This window comes from Neovison vison, chromosome 9, assembly GCF_020171115.1.
Source record: "Neovison vison isolate M4711 chromosome 9, ASM_NN_V1, whole genome shotgun sequence".
NCBI classification, from domain to species: Eukaryota; Metazoa; Chordata; class Mammalia; order Carnivora; family Mustelidae; genus Neogale; species Neogale vison.
Window position 1 is genome coordinate 19,868,169 of NC_058099.1, and position 16,987 is coordinate 19,885,155.

General features: G+C 56.9%; 1 protein-coding gene across 9 annotated transcripts in view; it reads right to left on the reverse strand.

Annotated features, from left to right (window-relative positions):
* Window positions 1–340: 340 nt before the first annotated feature.
* The window catches only part of RGS3 (regulator of G protein signaling 3), an 85,971-nt gene continuing 69,324 nt past the window's right edge, over window positions 341–16,987 (reverse strand). For 7 of the 9 annotated variants that reach the window (XM_044265072.1, XM_044265080.1, XM_044265077.1 and 4 more), the window contains 6 exons: window positions 14,432–15,367; window positions 6,697–6,761; window positions 3,336–3,437; window positions 2,885–2,946; window positions 2,096–2,262; window positions 341–1,294 (listed from right to left, as the gene is read on the reverse strand). In XM_044265072.1, the coding sequence (XP_044121007.1) occupies window positions 1,109–1,294; window positions 2,096–2,262; window positions 2,885–2,946; window positions 3,336–3,437; window positions 6,697–6,761; window positions 14,432–15,367 (1,518 nt within the window). In that variant the 3' untranslated portion in view covers window positions 341–1,108. Of the gene's footprint in view, window positions 1,295–2,095; window positions 2,263–2,884; window positions 2,947–3,335; window positions 3,438–3,538; window positions 4,116–6,696; window positions 6,762–14,431; window positions 15,368–16,987 lie in introns of those variants that run through there. The other 2 variants (XM_044265082.1, XM_044265081.1) reach the window with 2 other exon arrangements.

Genomic DNA, 16,987 nt, shown 5'->3' on the forward strand with positions numbered 1-16,987 from the left:
GTACAGGCTTGGAAGCCAGCGGGGCTTAGGTAGAACCCTGTCTCTGCCACTTGCCAGTCATATGACCCTGACTGAGTCACCCACCCTGTCTGTGCTTCGCTCTCCCAATCTGTGAAATGGGCATAACCCCCGCCTCCCAGGCTGGTGGGGAAGGTAAGAGGCTACACGGAACAAGCGTGGCAGAGTGCCTAGGAGCCTGAGCCCCAGGGTATCGTGTGTGTAGCTCCGGGTTGGGAGGCGGGTGACGGCAAGAGAGAAGCCGCCCACTGACCCCGCAACCCTGCGCCCCAGCCAACCTTGGGAGAGCTCAAACCCAGGAACACACAGAAAGGTTCAACAATGAGAAATAACACAGGCCTTTTATTTGCTCCAGAGCTCGGCTACTGTGTGGTCTGAGGGGGCCACGCTTTCCCAGGGCTCCCGAGGGGCACCTCCCTCGGTGGGGGGTGCAGGATTTCTGTGCAAGGTCACACGCAGCACCCGCCCCTCCAGGCCTCATCAGTCCGGAAGGCCCAGCCACCCGCCCCTGGTGCCTGGGACCAGCAAATCCCCTGAAACTGCAAAGTGGTGTCCACCCTCTCGGCGAGGTGGCTTTTCACAAGGCGTTGGTTAAAATATTGCACTTGTAAATTAGGAAAACCGATGAGGCAAAAATTTCCTATTACAGGACGACGTGCCAAGCATCTGACTACTGTTTAAATAAATAAAACTCAAGGTGGGGGTGGGTCTGAGCTGCGAGCCCCAGCGCACTCCCCACCCCGGAGAGCCCTGGAGCCCACAGCTAGGCCTCCTGCCCCATCAGCCAGTTCTTTAAGGAACTTGGTCATTGCTGAGTCTACACAGCATGGAGCAGCAGCTCCAGATCCGGCTCAGCCGGGGCCCCTGACCTGCCAGGGCCCTTGGGTCCCCTCGTACCAGGCCAGTGGGGACCCAACAGGGCCAGTCCTTTTCCTCCAGGCTGCTCATCTGAATGTCCATCTGTCTGTCCGTCCGTCCGGAGACGCAGCCTCCAGGGGCTCGCTTGCCCCCTCCGTCGCAGAGGGAGAGAGGCAGGTGGGAAGGGGCCCAGCCCACTTGGTGTGAACACGGAACTCTACCCCGGCAGCCCCTAGAGTGGGGGACTCATCTTCTTCTGGTTAATGAGGTCCAGGTAGAGGTCAGAGCGGAGGAAGCGCGGATAGGAGTCCTTTTCCATGAGCCCGAAGATGCGCTTCTGCGCCAGATCGAAGCAGCCGCGGGTGACACTCTGCAGGTTGACCTTGGTGTGCTCCCGCGTATAGGAGTCCAGGTTGACCTGTGGGGGGCAGAGGGCAGTAAGGGTCAGGTTCACCTGCAGGGGGCTGACCTGGGGGTGGGGGGTGGGGCCAGGAATGGGGCCCTTCACTTCTGAGCCCTTCTGCTCCCCATCTTAAGTCGTAGAGTGGAGACCCTCGGGGCAGCGGTTCGAGTCCTGGCTCGGTCCCTCACTGGAGGGTGGAGAGTTTACAGGGCCTGGAAAGACCACCTGTGCCTGGTTGGAATCCCAGCAGGGCTGGACGGAGGCATGTTGCCCCAAACAGACCGCCTAAGTGCTCGGAGGCCCACTGTCATATCTGTAGGCTAGGAAGGATGGTATACTCTTCTAAGAGTGCCACAGACTACACAAGGTCATCCATGGTAAGCAGATAGGGAGTCAGTCCACAGGTCATCCCCTGGGACTCGTCCCCAGGGCCTGGCCCTCAGTAAGCACTCACTAGATGGTAGCAACTCCAACCTGGGCTCTCAGAGACCATCTCCTCGTTTTTAAAATGCAGATAATAATAATCCCATTTTACGGGTTGTCGTGAGGATCCAATAAGAGTGCATCCATAAAGGGCTTGGTGGGTGCCCAGCAGCCCATGCCTCGAAGGTGGCCATTTCTGTTACTGATGGATTTCTGTTCTTCCCAGGGCCCCAGCTTGCTTCCTCTCCACCCTAGACACACGGTCCCCAAGAGTCACTCTGGCCTCTCCCCTTCCTGCGCTCCTCGTTGAGGCTGCCACGTACCTGTGGCATGAGAGGCCAGTGGAGCTGGGGGTGGGGCTTGGGGACCTGAGGGCCCAGCCCATGGCCTTACCTCCTTGCAGGCCTGGATGGCGATGTACTCAGCGAAGATCTTCTTGGCCTTGGCTGTCATCTTGGACTGTGACTTGACCTTCTTGAAGTCCTCACAAGCCAGCCAGAATTCGAGGTTCTCCTCACTAAACTCGGTGCGAAGGAAGGCCTGGAACACTGCTAAGCCATCTGTGACAGAAGCCCAGGCCTTGGGATGAGAGGCAGAACCAGCCCCTTCTGCCCTCTGGACCCCCCCAGCCTCCCCTCTAGGGGCCTTTTAGGGTGCAGATGTGGGGAGCTTAGTAAAATAACCATTTTGGAGAGCCAGGAGCCCCGAGATGTGGACCCACCCCCTGCACAGCCTCTCTGTGGGCCTTGGCCATGTCTCGCCCATGTGTGTGCCTCAGTTCCCCTATCTGTAAAATGGGGGTCATGAGACTATCTCCTGGAGCCCTGAGAGGACCAGAGGGATCCTGCCCATGAGACACGGGGCACATTTGACCCAGTGGAAGCCCTCAGTACGTGGAAATGTTTATTGTTATTCTGGGAATCTCTGGGTCTGAGCACACAGGTCCCAGCGGCCTCCTGCAGGCAGTGCCAGCTCCCAGGGACAGGGAGGGGCTGGCAGAAGCCGGCTCCAAGGCCAGCCCAAGGGCCCCAGCCTCTCTCAACAGAGGGACACCTGATGGGCCCCAGGAAAGAGGGAAAGGCAACCTCTCTGGGACCAGCCACGCTCTCTGGGTCTGGGAGAGAAGGAAAGGGAAGGGGGAAGGGGGAGATTACACAGGGAGGGGAGCCGGCCCCCACTTACATTTGTGAAGCAGCAGCTTCTCCAAGGACTCACCCCATTTGAGGGCTTCCTCTGAGGTGGGCCTGAGGGGTGAGGGAAGGGGCAGAGTGAGGCACCATGAGGTTTGGGGAAGTGCAGTGGTGGGGGCTAGAGGGGTGGGGGTCTCTGTTAGCTGCCCTTGGCCTGGGCAGTGGCTGAGTCCAGTGGAGGTGGGTGCCCAGAAGGGGGCTCAGCCTCTCTCTCTGGGCCAGCATCCCTTCTGGGTCCCACCTCTGCCCCTGCTCGGCAGCCATTCCCCATGAGGGCTGCTGCTTGCCAGGTACCAGCCTCCCTCAAAGAGAGCCCCCGTCTAACCCACAGCCAGAACAAGCCAAAAAAACCCCCTACCTTTCCATTTAACCCCACCACCAGCCCTGCTCCCCTGGGGACCAGTGGGTGCCTGAGGGGTCCCAGGGATGCAGAAAGGACCTACTTGAATGACTTCACCATTTTGTCTGCCTTGCCCGCTGGTTGGGCCCCAGGGGACTCGTTCCTTCGCCTGAAGATGCCCAGCTTGTTCTTCATGTCCTTGGCTCTGGGGGCAGAAGCAGAGAAGGGGGGTCAGTCAGCCTGGCACGCTCGGCCCCTGCAACCTCAGGGTGGGAAGGTTGCGCGCAGTGGAGGGGAGACACCTACTCCTTCATCGTGTGCCGCCTCTGTAGGTTCCCGTTGCGTGTGAGGTACATGCCTCGGAGCATCTCTGTAGGGCCCCCCACCTTGGGGCCCGGGACGGTCTGCAGGGAGCACCCCCAGCTCCTCACCCTGCGTCCCGGGGTGGCAGGCAGCAGCAGGCGCGTGCTGCAGCCAAGCGATCGCCGGGATCCCCACCGGATGACTGGGGCTCCCAGGCACAAGCCGGGCTGGGACTCAGACAGGAGGAGCCAGGAAATGGGAGGGACCAGGATGGGGTGGGGGTTGAAGGGGGAGGGAGGAGGAAAATATCCCTCCTGGCCAACCCAGAGAGGGAGCCCGTGAAAGGGGCAAGTGTCCGCAAGGGGCGGCCTCTGGGGCCTGCCCGGCAAAAAGCCAGGTCCAGTTATTTGTGATCGGCCTCCCCGTTGCCATGGCAGCGCCAGGGGGAGGAGGAGAAAACAAGTCAGCAAATTGCTGGGAGGGAAGCGGGGAGGGCTCTGCCCACCAGGGTGGCAGGAGTGGCTATTTTTAGCTAGGAAGCATTTTTTAGCCTTGCCACTCCCCCAGGAGGCAGCCCTTTTCAGGACTGGGCAAAGCTGGTGGCGAGAAAGGGGTTAAATGCCCCATGGCCACGTTTGCTCCTCTGGTCTCTAGACCCCCTACCCTGGGCAGCTCCAGGATAGCTCCTGGCAGTAGGCCTGGGCCTGTCATTGGCTTTGGATACACGCATCCATGAGTATGTACGGCGTCCCACAAGTCTGAATTCACACAAGTCTGAGCTCAGAGAACTGCAGGAGTACAAGTCCTATAACCTTTCCAAAACGTCATCTGGAATTTTAATTATGTAATTTTTTAATGCACACTGAGTTTTGTGGTTTTTGAATGACACATTTTTTTATTCTTAAGTTTTGGTCTTTGTTCTTCCGATTAAAGATAAAAACCGCTGACTGTAACCAAAGTTAAAAATCCAAAATGTGTTGGCAAAATCACAAAGCTAAGCAAGTGTAAAAGAAATCTGAATAATTCAACTTTCACATGGGTGTTTGTCGGATTTGTAGTATTTATGCTTCTGAAGTTATTCGGGCTTAAAGCGGCATTAAGACCTCTGGGACGCCCTGGGTGAGTCAGTGAAGGAGGTGGTACCCCGTGGAGGTTAAGTGTGAGGCTCTGGAGCCAGGGGGCCTGGAGTTCAAATCCCAGCTCCAGCAGTAGCCAACTGTGTGCTCCTGGTGTAGCCACCTCACCTCTCAGAACGTCAAATTTTCCCAACCATCCAACCCCTCCTGGGGCTGTTCTGAGAAGCAAGGAGAAAATGCGCACAAAGTGTTAGCACATTGCCTGGGGCAAAAATGCCCAGATATCCTGTTCTGCATGTCTGGGGCAGCTGCCCAGGGATGGGGACTCTGCTCTAGAAGGTCCAAGCCAATGAGCTAAGGCCGAGGAGTCCAGGGATGGGCAGTCCTCTGGGTGAGGACTGGGGCCCTTGGAATGCCCAAGGGTGACTGGGCCGTCAGCGTCGGACTTCCTGGGGCTTAGTGGGCTGACAGGATGGCAGAGCTCAGACAGGCCCCGGGTGTTCCCCTGTGGGTCCAGAAGGCAGAACAGCGACCCACAAGAGGAAGCTAAAGGATCACGTTTCTCCAATCAGAGCCATGAAGAGATGGAATGAGTGGCTTCTGGGGAAAGGACTCTCATCACTAGGGGCTCAAAGCCTACCTAACAGGGCTTCTGTAAACCTCCTTCAGAATAGCCTACACTGAGCTTCAACAGAACAGGTTCTGAGAGAAAAAATACATCTATTTGTATTTCTATTCTCAGAGGCAGCACTCCAGGTATCCGATCTCCATACTGCCGCATACTTGTTGCGCGACCCGAGACAAGTCACTTCCTTCTGCTTCGGTTTACTCACTGGGCAAATAGGGTATGTGAGAGAAAAAAGGAAATGTAAAATAAAATAATGGCAAAGATTAAATTATACAATTTATGGAATGCACATAGAACAGTGCCTGAAACAACAAACGTTAGTTATTTTTATTATCATCCCAGATTCTAAGGGTCCTTGATGAAGCTTTTAAGAACGTGAGCTTCAGGCATTCGAAAGGCCGAACCCATCCTGAAGAGAGGCTAGAGTTGGGACTGGCCCGGGAGAGCTCCAGCTCCCCAGGTGCCCACCCTCCACGGCCCCCCACTGCTGCACCCCTGGGAGTGACTGCTTTGGTGATACCTGGACCCAGCGATAGTGCAAAGGGCTATTTTTGGAGCATGTCACCTTCCCTTGAAGGCAGGATGGCTCCTGGCTGCAGAGTGAGAGCAGCCTATAGTTGCCACAGGAGCCTGGAGAGGGCAGAGGAGCTGGGGGACAAAGAGTTTCTAGAGGAGTGGATGCCAGCCAAAACAGGGGCCAGGGAAATGGCTGTAGGAGGCGTCTGGGAAGACTCCTGTCCTCCTCTCCCAGGCCCAACTGGCAAGTAATGGTGGGTACTACACAACCTGGAGGGGAGGCGGGGGCTCACCATGGCCTCCTCTCCATCCGGCCCCTAGTCTCCAGGGCGTTGGGCCCAGGTATACAAGGACACGCAAGGAGAACCCACACACGCCCTGTTCATTTAATTGGCGCCTCTAATAAACGTCCAAACCAGGTGCATAAGGCCCCAGGCTCAGGGCCAAAAAGGCTGGGGAGGGTGGGATGCACTACCCGGACCAGCAGTGCCACCTCCTGGCAATGCCAAAGACTGCGAGCCTTCGAGAGCTCAAGAGGAGAAAGGGGGAATCCCATGTCCTTCCCCAGAGGGCGCAAAGCTCTCGTCAAGGTCATTTAGCCACTGCTTGTCTCAAGAGGCTGGGCCAGGGCCAGGACAACCTGGCTGGTTGCCTCTGCTTGGTTCCCTGGGGCTTCCAGGTACTGAATCAGCACGTTGCCTCGCTCTGCATGAATGCTGAGGGCAGGGCCAGATGCCCAGGACCCTAGTGACCCCACCCTGGGGCCATGGGCAAGTCTTAAAAGATCTTCACTGGTGTCTGTCTAGCGCAGGACTGACACAGCCCCTTCTCCCCACCCGTACCCCTGGAGGAGAGACAAACCCGAGGACCGAGGAGGAAGGATGGGTGCATGGGGTGCCTCCCTGACTGCAAGGTTGAGGACAGGGAACTTTACAACGTACAGGTTTTTGCTTTTTCTCTTCCGAGAGGCTTCATCATCATCTCCAACCGCATCAGCCCCACTCATCTGTGGAAGAAAGACAGACCCTTTATAGCCTGGGCATCGAAGGCTGCTGCCTGAGCAAAGAGGGGCTTAGGGATCCAATGGTGCCTCCAAACAGGCCCACCCCCTCTCTTGCATAGCTCCTACCCCTCAGGCGAGGGCCAGGGAGGCCCATTACTGGGAACAGTCTGTCCATGAAGTGTGGTTGGCTTGGCAGATCCCCCAGCCAAAGGGGTCTCCGCCCGGTGCAACGAGGAGACTGGTTTGCGAGGGAGAAGCCGAAGACAGAGCAGGGACGGCTGATCTGGAGACAGATCGCTGCAGGCAGGAGCACAGACTGGAGCGCAGGGGCTCCAGGAGGGGTTCTGCCGTGTGACTCGGCCAGTCACCATCCCTCGGTGAGCCTCGATTTCTTAATTTCGAAATCGAGATCCTCATGACTAACTCAGGCTTCTGAGGTTTGGCAGAGACCTGGGATTGGTCAACAGGGTGGACAGTGAATTGTCCTACAGGCCAGAGAGAACCTCTTCTGCCTAAAGTCTTCCATGGCTCCCCAGTGCCCCCAGGGTAACACCCAAACTCCGTGACATGATACACACGGTCTGCTGTCTTAGGATCTGGGCAGAAAGTTGCGTTTGAACATCAGTTACAACTCCTTCATGTATCTCTCGGCCTGACCCCTGCTCCAGCACCCTCCTTGACCCTGCCCTCCAGCCAAATGGAAGGTCTTTGCCTCACCTGCCCTGTCACCTCAGGCCTTTACCTGTGCTATACCTTCCACGGGGGATGCTTTTGTGACCCTCCCTTCTCCCTTTAGAACCTCGCCTCAGATAAGGTACTTTAATTCCTCCTCACCTAGGGAGCACTCCCAGACCCTGAGATCTAAGGCCGTGCCCCCTACACCCGCCACATTCAAAAGAGCTTTTTCTAAATCTGTCCCCGCTGCTTGACTGTGTGTTCTCACGAGCAAGGCCTCTGTCTGCCTGGGTCCCCCTCACTACGCGAGCATCTCACTCTCACGACTAGGAGCTCATTAAATATTTGTCAAATGAATGGAAGCATCAAGAGAGGGAAAGCAGACTGGGAACAATGAGTCTGGAGGCCCTTGCTGCCTATTCAGCTTGCAGCTGGATCCCCCCACCGCCCCCTTGCGGTGCAGACTGCACCTCCCCCACCTCTCTCTCCCCTCCCCTTTCCTGGTGCCATGTCCCCTTCCCGGAATGCCCTCTCTCCTCTTCCCCCCAGTCTGCCACTCCTGTTCTCCAGACCACTCCAGACTCCCACCGTCTCTACCAGGGCTGTCCTCTGTTTCCCTTGCCCTGCTGGTGCTTTCCTTCCTCCAGTGGAAATCCAAGGTCCCAACAGTGCCACCCTAGAGCAGGAGCCCAGGAAATGCTCCAAGCTGGGAGAGGTATGGACACTACGCCCCAAGACAAGACAAAATACCACCCGGTGTGGATCTCAGCTCTCATTCCTCATGAGGCCCATCATGGGCCTCGGGTTTCCTCATTTGTAAAATAAAGATGGGCTAATTCTTAAAGTGGCCTTAACTCTGGAAAGAAAAGTCGTCTTATTCCAGATATAGCCAGCAGGGGGAGCTACTAGCATTGGTGGAAAACACACCCATGCAAGGATGGATGGATGGATGAAAGGAAGGAAGGAAGGAAGAATGAATTCATACTGTATGGGCATATGGGATGGGCATTTTCCAGATACTATCTCATTAATCTTCAATGTAAGTCCATATAGCAAACGGAGGTTCAGAGAAGTTAAGGCACTTGCCCAAAGATACCCGGAGTTGAAGTGACAGCGGGACTCTAGGGGTATGTGTATTTAAAGCCCGCATCTCTCCACCAGAGGATGCTGCTACTCCAATGTAAGGATCGGGCACATTTTAAATGTTTTCAGTAAAAGGCTCAGGGAAGTGCCACCTCCTTCCTGAGAAGACTGCCCTGCCAGGATTGTAAACACGGGTGTGTACGTGCACACAGAGGCACACACCCATCTATGGTGGGGACTCCAGAGCTCCGGTTTGCAGGAAGCAGGTACTATTCCTATTTCCGCTGACTCTGGAGGAGTTTCTTAGCCTTCCAGCTTCAGCTTCATTAGCTACAGCATAGGTGGGGTGACAGTCCCCTGGCTGTCGGGAGAGTCACCACTATGAAGTCTCGGCCCCTGGGGCGCAATGCTGGGGCCCTCTGTAACGAGGGCTGCCCAGGTCATTGCTCAGTGAGTCTTCCCACTGTGGCAACGGTGTGCCTACTGCTGCGTTTACTCCGGCGGGCTAGGCAGTGCCCGAAGCCCCCACCCGTGGGAAAGGGCCACAGGCGCTGGGCTTCCTCCCATTCTAACCTCAGCTTCCGTACTTTATCGAGCCCACACAATGGGCCTGGGGGCCACTCCCGCCCTGCCCACACCCCCAGCCTCTGCACTGTTGGGAAATGGGCTCTTCCTTCCACTGCTGGGAGGGGGTCATCTTCAGCCGAGACCAACCCACACCAATCAGCCTGATAGCCCAGGCCCTGGGCGCTGACCCCCAGAGCATCTGGGGAAACCCAGGCATTGTGGGGGAGGGTGTGGCTGCAGGCTAGACAGAGAAAAAACTGAGCCAGAAAGTCAGGGTCAGCCCTACAGTGGCCCCCAAGGCTCCCCTCTCCGGGAGCAACAGCAAGGCCTTCCCAGTACCCAGCACACTAAAGGCCTCTCCTTCCCATCTGCCCCCTACCGCCTTGCTACTCTACGGGGCCCTCCCTGCTGAAAGGGAAATGGAGGGGAGCCTCCCTTCACTCCAGGCAGGAATCCCTGGGGCCGCCCTGGCCCCCACCCGGCCACTCCAGGCACTAGGAGCTCCCTCCCCCTGGAATAATAACTATAATTCTTACTGTAATTATAACTATAATAATAGTTGTGGTTAAGAATGTCACTTCTAAACTGCCTGGATTGGAATCCTACCTCAGTGATTTCTGAGCTCACTGACGTTAGCTGAGTTACAACCTCCCTCTGTGCTTCAGTCTCTGTATCTGTAAAATGGGGATAATAACCAGACCCAGCACATCGGGGTGTGGTGCAAATTAACTAAGTGAACACACAGGAAGAGCCTAGCCCATTGCCTGGTATGCACCAGCACTCGCTGACCTCCAGCTGCGGTGGGTATGGTCCTGGTTACTGAGCCCCCACTAACGTGCCAGGGGCTGCAATGAAGGGCTTTAACGTTTTGATCTCATTTCATCTTCACCACCGTCCTGAGAATTATCTGTTGTCATCTGCCCCCATTTGCAGGGGAGGAAACTGAGGCCCTAGGCTCCCCGAGCTGGCAAGAGACCAGGAATTTCAGGCCTAGCTCCAAAGCCCACCACGACCAAGGGCTCCTATCAACTGGGGCCTCACCTGGTTCCTCTCACTGGTCTTGACCCAACTTCTGGGGCTCCCCAGCCATGCCTGGCACCAGTCCCTGAAACCCCGCCCCTCTCTGACCTGGCCCATCCTGGTGGACCCTGTAGAACCTTGTGGAAACACTGTGTCTAAATGCAACACCCCCGTTGTCTAGACATCGGCAATAATTCTTCTCTAAGCATTTTGTAAATGGGTGGCTATATGGTACTGTCCCAGCTTGAAGCAGGAAGGCATCTTAGGGGTGCTCTGGTCTGACCTCCCGCCCAGGTGGGGAGCTTGTTGTGGCAGTTAGCCTCTGCCCAAGCCTGTCCCTGCAGGAGGAGGGGAGAAGGAAGTGTGGCCAGGGAGGGGCTGCAGCCTCTGTCTCCTCACTGTCAAAGCTGACCCACGACCCTGGGCCACGCCAGGCCAGGCTGAAGCGGAACTAAAGGGCAGCAACCTGGGCCCAGACACAGCAGTGCTCAGGGCTTCTCTGGCTCCCAGGAAAAGGGCAGATGAAGGCTCTGCCTGAGGGGAGCCAAGGGGCAGCCTGCAAGGCAGCCAGTCTGGCAGCAGAGGGCGCTATGAGACAACTCAACTCAGCATCGGGAGCCAGGCCCCGGGGGATGGCCCAGGAGTTACCTTGGTGGAGAGGTCGTCTCCTCTCTGGACCTCAGGCAGCCCGTTTGTAAAATGACCAGAGCGAGTGGGCCGTCTCTCAGATCTGTCTGGTTCCGATGTTCCTGCTCCCAGTAGAAAGAAATCGCTCCACACCCAACAGGGCAAGGTGACGGGGAGCGGGGGGAGGGAGGGTGGGTAATGCAGGGACTGTCGCCCCTGTGACAGGCTGCCGGCCCTCGGGGCAGCTCAGCTTAGCCACACAGCAGCACAACCACCAGCCCAGGGCCACACCAGCTCTGTCGGGCCCTCCTAGGTCTCACATCGTAACAGGATCCCTGCCACGGGCACAGCGCTTTCCACATACTGCAATCCTCTCGAATCCCTGGGACAAATCCAAGGAAGACTTAACACTCTCACTTTATAAGAAAAAATGAAAAGCTCAGAGAAAGACATAACTTGGCCAAGGTCTTACTTGGGATCAGGAAGGAGGAGGCAGAAATGAGATTGGAACTCAGGTCTGTCTGACTTCCCCTAAAGACTTGGCCCCTCTCCTCTTCGCCTCCTGCCTGGCACAGCCTAGAAACTGTGGCCTGTAAGTAGCAACTGACCTTCCCGAGAAAACCAGGCCCATACCAGGCCCAAGCCAGGGAGATGGAAGTCATGTGAGAGGCCACTGCCTCCCCCCTGCCACAGCCCCCCACATCCAGTCCCTCACCAGCCTGAGATATGCAGAGTCTGGGGTTGAGCCAGGGAGGACTGGGCAGGGGGAGGCCACAGCCCAGCTCCAGCAGTACTTGCCGTGTGGCCTGGGACAAGACACTCCTCCCTCAGCCTCAGTCACCCCACTGGAGGACGAGGACAAGGGCGCCCACCAGGCAGTGGTGCTGTGCACGCCAGGAAAGGGAGCTGGAGGCACTCTGTGAACGTTGGCATACCTGCTGTCACACTTGCGACCGCTCTCCTCCTCTTTGGCTTCAACACGATTCCCATTTATGGAGCACCCACCGAGTGCCAAGAACCGGCACTGCCCCAAACGCTCCACTCACGTGGGGCTACTTAACCTTCCCTGAGGTCCCACAAAGGAGGTATCATTACCATACCCATTTCACTGATGAAGAAACTGAGGCTAAGAGAAAGGGCAGGGACTTACCCCGGGCCCATGGGCCATGAGGGGTGGTACAGAGTCAGGCACTGGTCCAGCCTCGACCTCCAGGGCAGGGCAGGGCTCTCGGAGAAGCCAGATGGCCTCAGTGAGCAGGGTGTCCACGAGGATGGACTGGCAGCCGGGCCACTGGAAACCATGGGGGCACAGCCTCTGAAGCCCCTGCCAACGCTATGGCTCAAGCCCAAGAAAGGAAACAAGAAGCCCAGAGAGGGTGGGGGAGGCCAGTGAAAACCCAGGGCTCCCAGAGGAGGAAGCTGAAACCTGACAGAACTGATCCAGGCATATCTGCCCCGAAATGGGCTCTCGGATCAGCCCTGTGGGGGGAACTAGAAGGGTTTGCGTGAAGGTGTGGGCGTGTCTGCATATAGGTGTTTGTATTTACAGACAGAACAGAACATGGAAGGGTCTTGGGGAGCAGGTGTGGAATCAGGATAGGGAGGCCTGGTGGGTAGTGAGCCCTGGGATCTGAATGCCCGCCGGACAGAAATGGCTGGGCCTGGTCTGAGTGAGCCTGAGGCCTCACCCGGGTAGGGCAGAGTTCTAGACTCTCTCTAGTTGCATCAAGAAATGGCCAAAGATGGTGATATTCCCGCTGTGGGGAACAGCACAGTCCCTGGGGGCTGGTCTAAAATGCAAGGGTCTGGGCACCACCTGCTGGAAATCCTGATTCTAGGAGCCTGGGGCTGGAGACTCAGAAATCTCTGTATTAATAAGCTCCTCCTGATCATTACGGAGCACATCAAATTTAGAACCACACATGTTTGCAGACGAGGAAACTGAGATCCACTGCCAGTTCTTTAGATTTAGTTCCAATTTCCAGGCCCAAAGTTTAAGGCCTTTTTCGGTGGGGGTGGGGTGGGGTGGGGGTGGGGTCTCCCAGCCTGTCCTTCCAGCCCAAACACCCTGCAGCAGTGAAGTCAGCCTTTGCACTAGTGCCTGAGGTGAAGAAGGCCCCTGAAGCCATGGCCCAGCTCAGTGGGAAAATGCACTGGAATCCATTAGTCATGTCTGCCCTGGGTGTGGAGGCAGGAAGGGCAGCATGCGTGCCATGTCTCTGCCATGCCTGCATTTTAGGAATCCCCTGTTCTAGCCAAACGCTTCTACAGACGGTGTGCCCAGGTCACGTCCACTTTCACAGAACACCTGTCTCATCCGCTCTTTATTCCAAACCTGCTCAACCATCACGCCCCAGCCAAGCGGCCTCTTGCTCCAGAAACGCTCCCTGATGGCCTGAGGCCCTGAGGTCTCTCCTCCATAAAATCCCAGGTCCCTACCCTACCCTCCACCTGCACCCCACGCACCTGGCCTTGGGCCGGAACTAAGGTCACCAGGCAACAGGCTCTTCCAGTTCATCCTTGACCTCCCCTAGGACATGAGTGTAATTCATCTCTTTTTTTACAGAAGAACACTAAGGCTCAGAGGAGCCGTGTGACTCACCTAAGGTCACACAGTAAGTGAGAGATGGAGCCTAGGGTCAAGCTGGCCAGCAGGCTTTGGGGCCATGATGCAATCTTTTCACTGCTGGGCCAGCTGCTCCCCCCCAGACGGCTCACTGCTCGCAGGCTGAGAGCCGCCGCACACATCCCTGCAGCCTCACAGTGGCACAGCGCACAGGGCCTGGCACATGGCAGGGAATCAATAAACACTTATTCATCTATTTATAAATATTTGTGAGAGGCAAATAGCATGGAGGGGATGCGCTCCAGCCCTGGAGCCAGAATCCAGTGCTGGGGTAGACATTTATAAACCGCGTGGCCTGGGGTGAGTGAGATAACCCCAGAGTGCGTCGGTCTCCTCATTCGCGGGGAACCACAACAGTCTCTCCTTCATAGGACTTTCGTGAACGTCAGTGAGGTCAGCTCAACTGCTTAGAATTGGGGCGCCTGTGGGCTCAGTCAGTTAAGCGTCAAACTCTTGATTTCGGCTCCGGTCATGATCTCAGGGTCGTGAGATCGAGCCCCGCGTCAGGGTGGCAGGGGGCGCTCCATGCTGGGCGTGGTACCTGCGTGGGATTCTCTCCCCTCTCCCTCTGCCCCTGCCCCCAAGTCATGTGCTCACTCTCTCTCTGTGTCAAAAAATTAAAAACAACAAAAAGTAAGTTGCGTAGCATCCTAGCCCAGGGTAGATGTGTGCTGTCACTGTTGGCTGATGGATTTCTAGTCTGGCTAGGCCTGGACGGAGTCTAAATTGTTCTACTACAGAAGACAGTCCTCTAGCCAAGGACTCAGACCTTTCAGTTCCAAAGACCATGTTTTGGGCAAGGCCACACCTGCTCTACTTCGGTGGGGACCCCCAGTCCCAGGGAGCTGTAAGAACACAGTTGCTGGAGTCAGAGTCACGGGCTTAACACAGGCAAGGCCTTCTCGGTCTCTCCGTGCCTTGGCTGGATCCTCTGTCAAATGGGTAGAAGTCTCCCTGGAAGGCTTCAGGAGGCCCCGGGGTGGGACAGCATTGTCCCCTGCAGCTCCCAGGCACACCCCCTTCCTCTCTACCTCTCCATCTATTATCAGCTCCCAGCCACCCTCAGCCTTCTTACCTTCCTGTGTCCTGTGAAGAAGAGGGAAAGGTGGTGCATGGAGCCCCCGTTGCGGCCCAGTTCCTTCTTGAGCGTGCGGGGCGAAGGCATGGCCCAGGAGGACGCGGTGCCTTCCCCGTCCGAGCAGTGCAGGGTGGTGTCGGAGGCGAAGCAAGGCCCGCGGGTATCCTGCAGCAGGCTGCCCTCGCTGTGCGTCCGCCGCCGCAGGGAGTTCTGCACCCGCAGGGAGAGGCCGCCCTCAGCCTGGCCCGCCTCAATCATGCTGCTGCGCTTGGCCTCACGGTGCTCCCCGTAGTTGTCATCGCTCGTGTCCTCCTCCTCCTCTTCCTCACCCTCGTCCCCCTCCTCAGCTTCCTCCCCGTCCTCCTCATCAGCCAGGCTGCCCCCCTCTGCCCCCGCCTTCCGGCTGTAGGCACTGTCCAGCCGGACCTCAGGGATCACGAAGGTTGGCCTGGAGGCCGCAGGTGGGTCCCCGGTGGCTGCTGGGGGCTCCCCAGAGCTTTCTGTCTCCTCAGCTGGCTGGGGGACCTGGCCAGGGGTCAGGTCTTGACAGGGAGCAAGCTCCTGAGCAGGGGCGTCTTGGATGACAGGGAGGTCTTGGCTGGGAGGGGGCTCTGGCCCAGCAGGAAGGTCCTGGCAGGGAGGGAGGGCCAGGGCTGCAGGGGGTTCCTGGCATGGTGGGGAGTCCTTGCTTGGCTGCGGCTCCTCGCCTGGAGGACGTTCCTTGCAGGAAGGTGAGTCTTTGCTAGATGGTAACTCTTGGCCAGGCGAAGGTTCCTGGCCAGCAGAGGGGTCCTTGTTGGGTGGCAAGTCTTGTCCTGAAGGAGGCTCCTGGCCCGGAGAGGGGTCCTTGCTCGGAGGTGGGTCCTCGGCACCCAGACCCTTCCCTTCCTCCAAGGGCATCTCTCGCTTCTCATCCGCCTCTGGCTCAGACATCTGGGAAACAAAAAGCAAACAAGAAAGGTTCAGAACAGAGGGCTATGAGATGTTCTGTCACTGTGCGTGAGCCAACATCCTGGAGGCTGAAATAAATCAGGCAATGGCCTGAACCCCACACCTGACACTCCACAGTCTGAAAGCTAAAGTGAGAGATGGAAACAGAAGGCCCCCTTGGGCTTTGCTGCCCATGGGTTTCCACCCTTGTCTTCTGGCTTGAATCTTCTTTCTAATCCATCAAGAGCACGGTTGGTCATCTAGGAAAAGAAGGAAAGGTAACCACTATTATCTGGATCCTATCGCCTGCCAGGACCACACCAAATTAAACACTCCCTGTATGATCTTCCCAAGAGCCCTCTGGTGTCTCCATGAGTGAAGCAGGGGCCAGGCCATCTCTGAGCAATCACAAACTGATAGAACCTTGGATCTGGCCAAAGGGTATCTTCTACCTGAACTAAAGTTCTAAAAAATCCTCAAACAAGAACTTGCTCTGAATACGTAAGCATCTCTTTGAAACCAGCAAACTGGAATGAAACCAGAACTTCAAAATACTGCCCACCCTCGGGTGACACCGATGTCCCTGCACATGGGGACCTCACTGAGGGATGATCCACCCAGGGGTTTTTAAGCTGGGTTTGGACGAACCTCAGGGGCTCCAGACGGAAGAAAGCCTTTCCTGCCTGACATGCAACCGTCTGAACCTCACCTCGGCCTTCTTGCTGGATTCCTACAGGTTTCGTTTGCAAAGGGAAAAATAGTGCCCTTGTTGAAGTCTGAGAGGGATCTTGCTCACAGGAAGACCGGAGCTCAGGGGAGGAGGCAGGAGTATCTACAGAGCCGCAACCACATGGGGGGAAGCAGGTATCAAGCCTGGACTGTGCCCCTCATTGCACCCAAGGACTCAGAATGCTGGGGCAAGAACTACCTGGAGTCCGGGCTATGCCCATCAAGAGGCCGTGGCCACCTAGAACTCACCAAGGGAAAAGTGGCCCCATGTCTCTGGGGATCATAGAGATGTGTAGGAATGCATGCCTGGGACTGAAAGGCTGGGTCCATAGCTGAGACTTCCTTTCAGGCCTGGGGAGCCCCAGTCGGGCGCCTATCTGAGAGTCTGCCGCCCAGCCATGGCTCAAGGCAGCAGCAGAGCGCTGCCCACATGGGGCAAGGTTCCCACTGGCTTCTGGGAGCACCAGAGTGGATATCAAAGTACGGTGTGGGTAAAGGCCACGGGCTGGGAGCATGAAAGGGGAACGGGGAGACCCCCACCCCAGTGGAGAGGATGGCTGAGTGAGGCAGCAGAGTGGGCCTTAGAGGACTCTAGGATGATCTGGCCAGAGTTCCTTCTCAGGCACAGACGAACACAGGTGTCCACCCGCAAGGACTCCCTGCCCTATAAATCGTACCCGCAGGTGGGAGATGACTCCACCCACGGATCCCGCACACCTCACAGTCTCAGCCCCTGAAACATCCATGATCCGAAATCCCCCATGCAGAGGGGAAGGCTGAGGCCCAGAGAGGGCCAGGAGCCAAGGGCAAATCACACAGCGGGGGAGGCAGGGAAAACCAGCCACTAAACTCTCTGGGTCTCAAGGTTCCCACCTATTAAATGAGATAACCAAC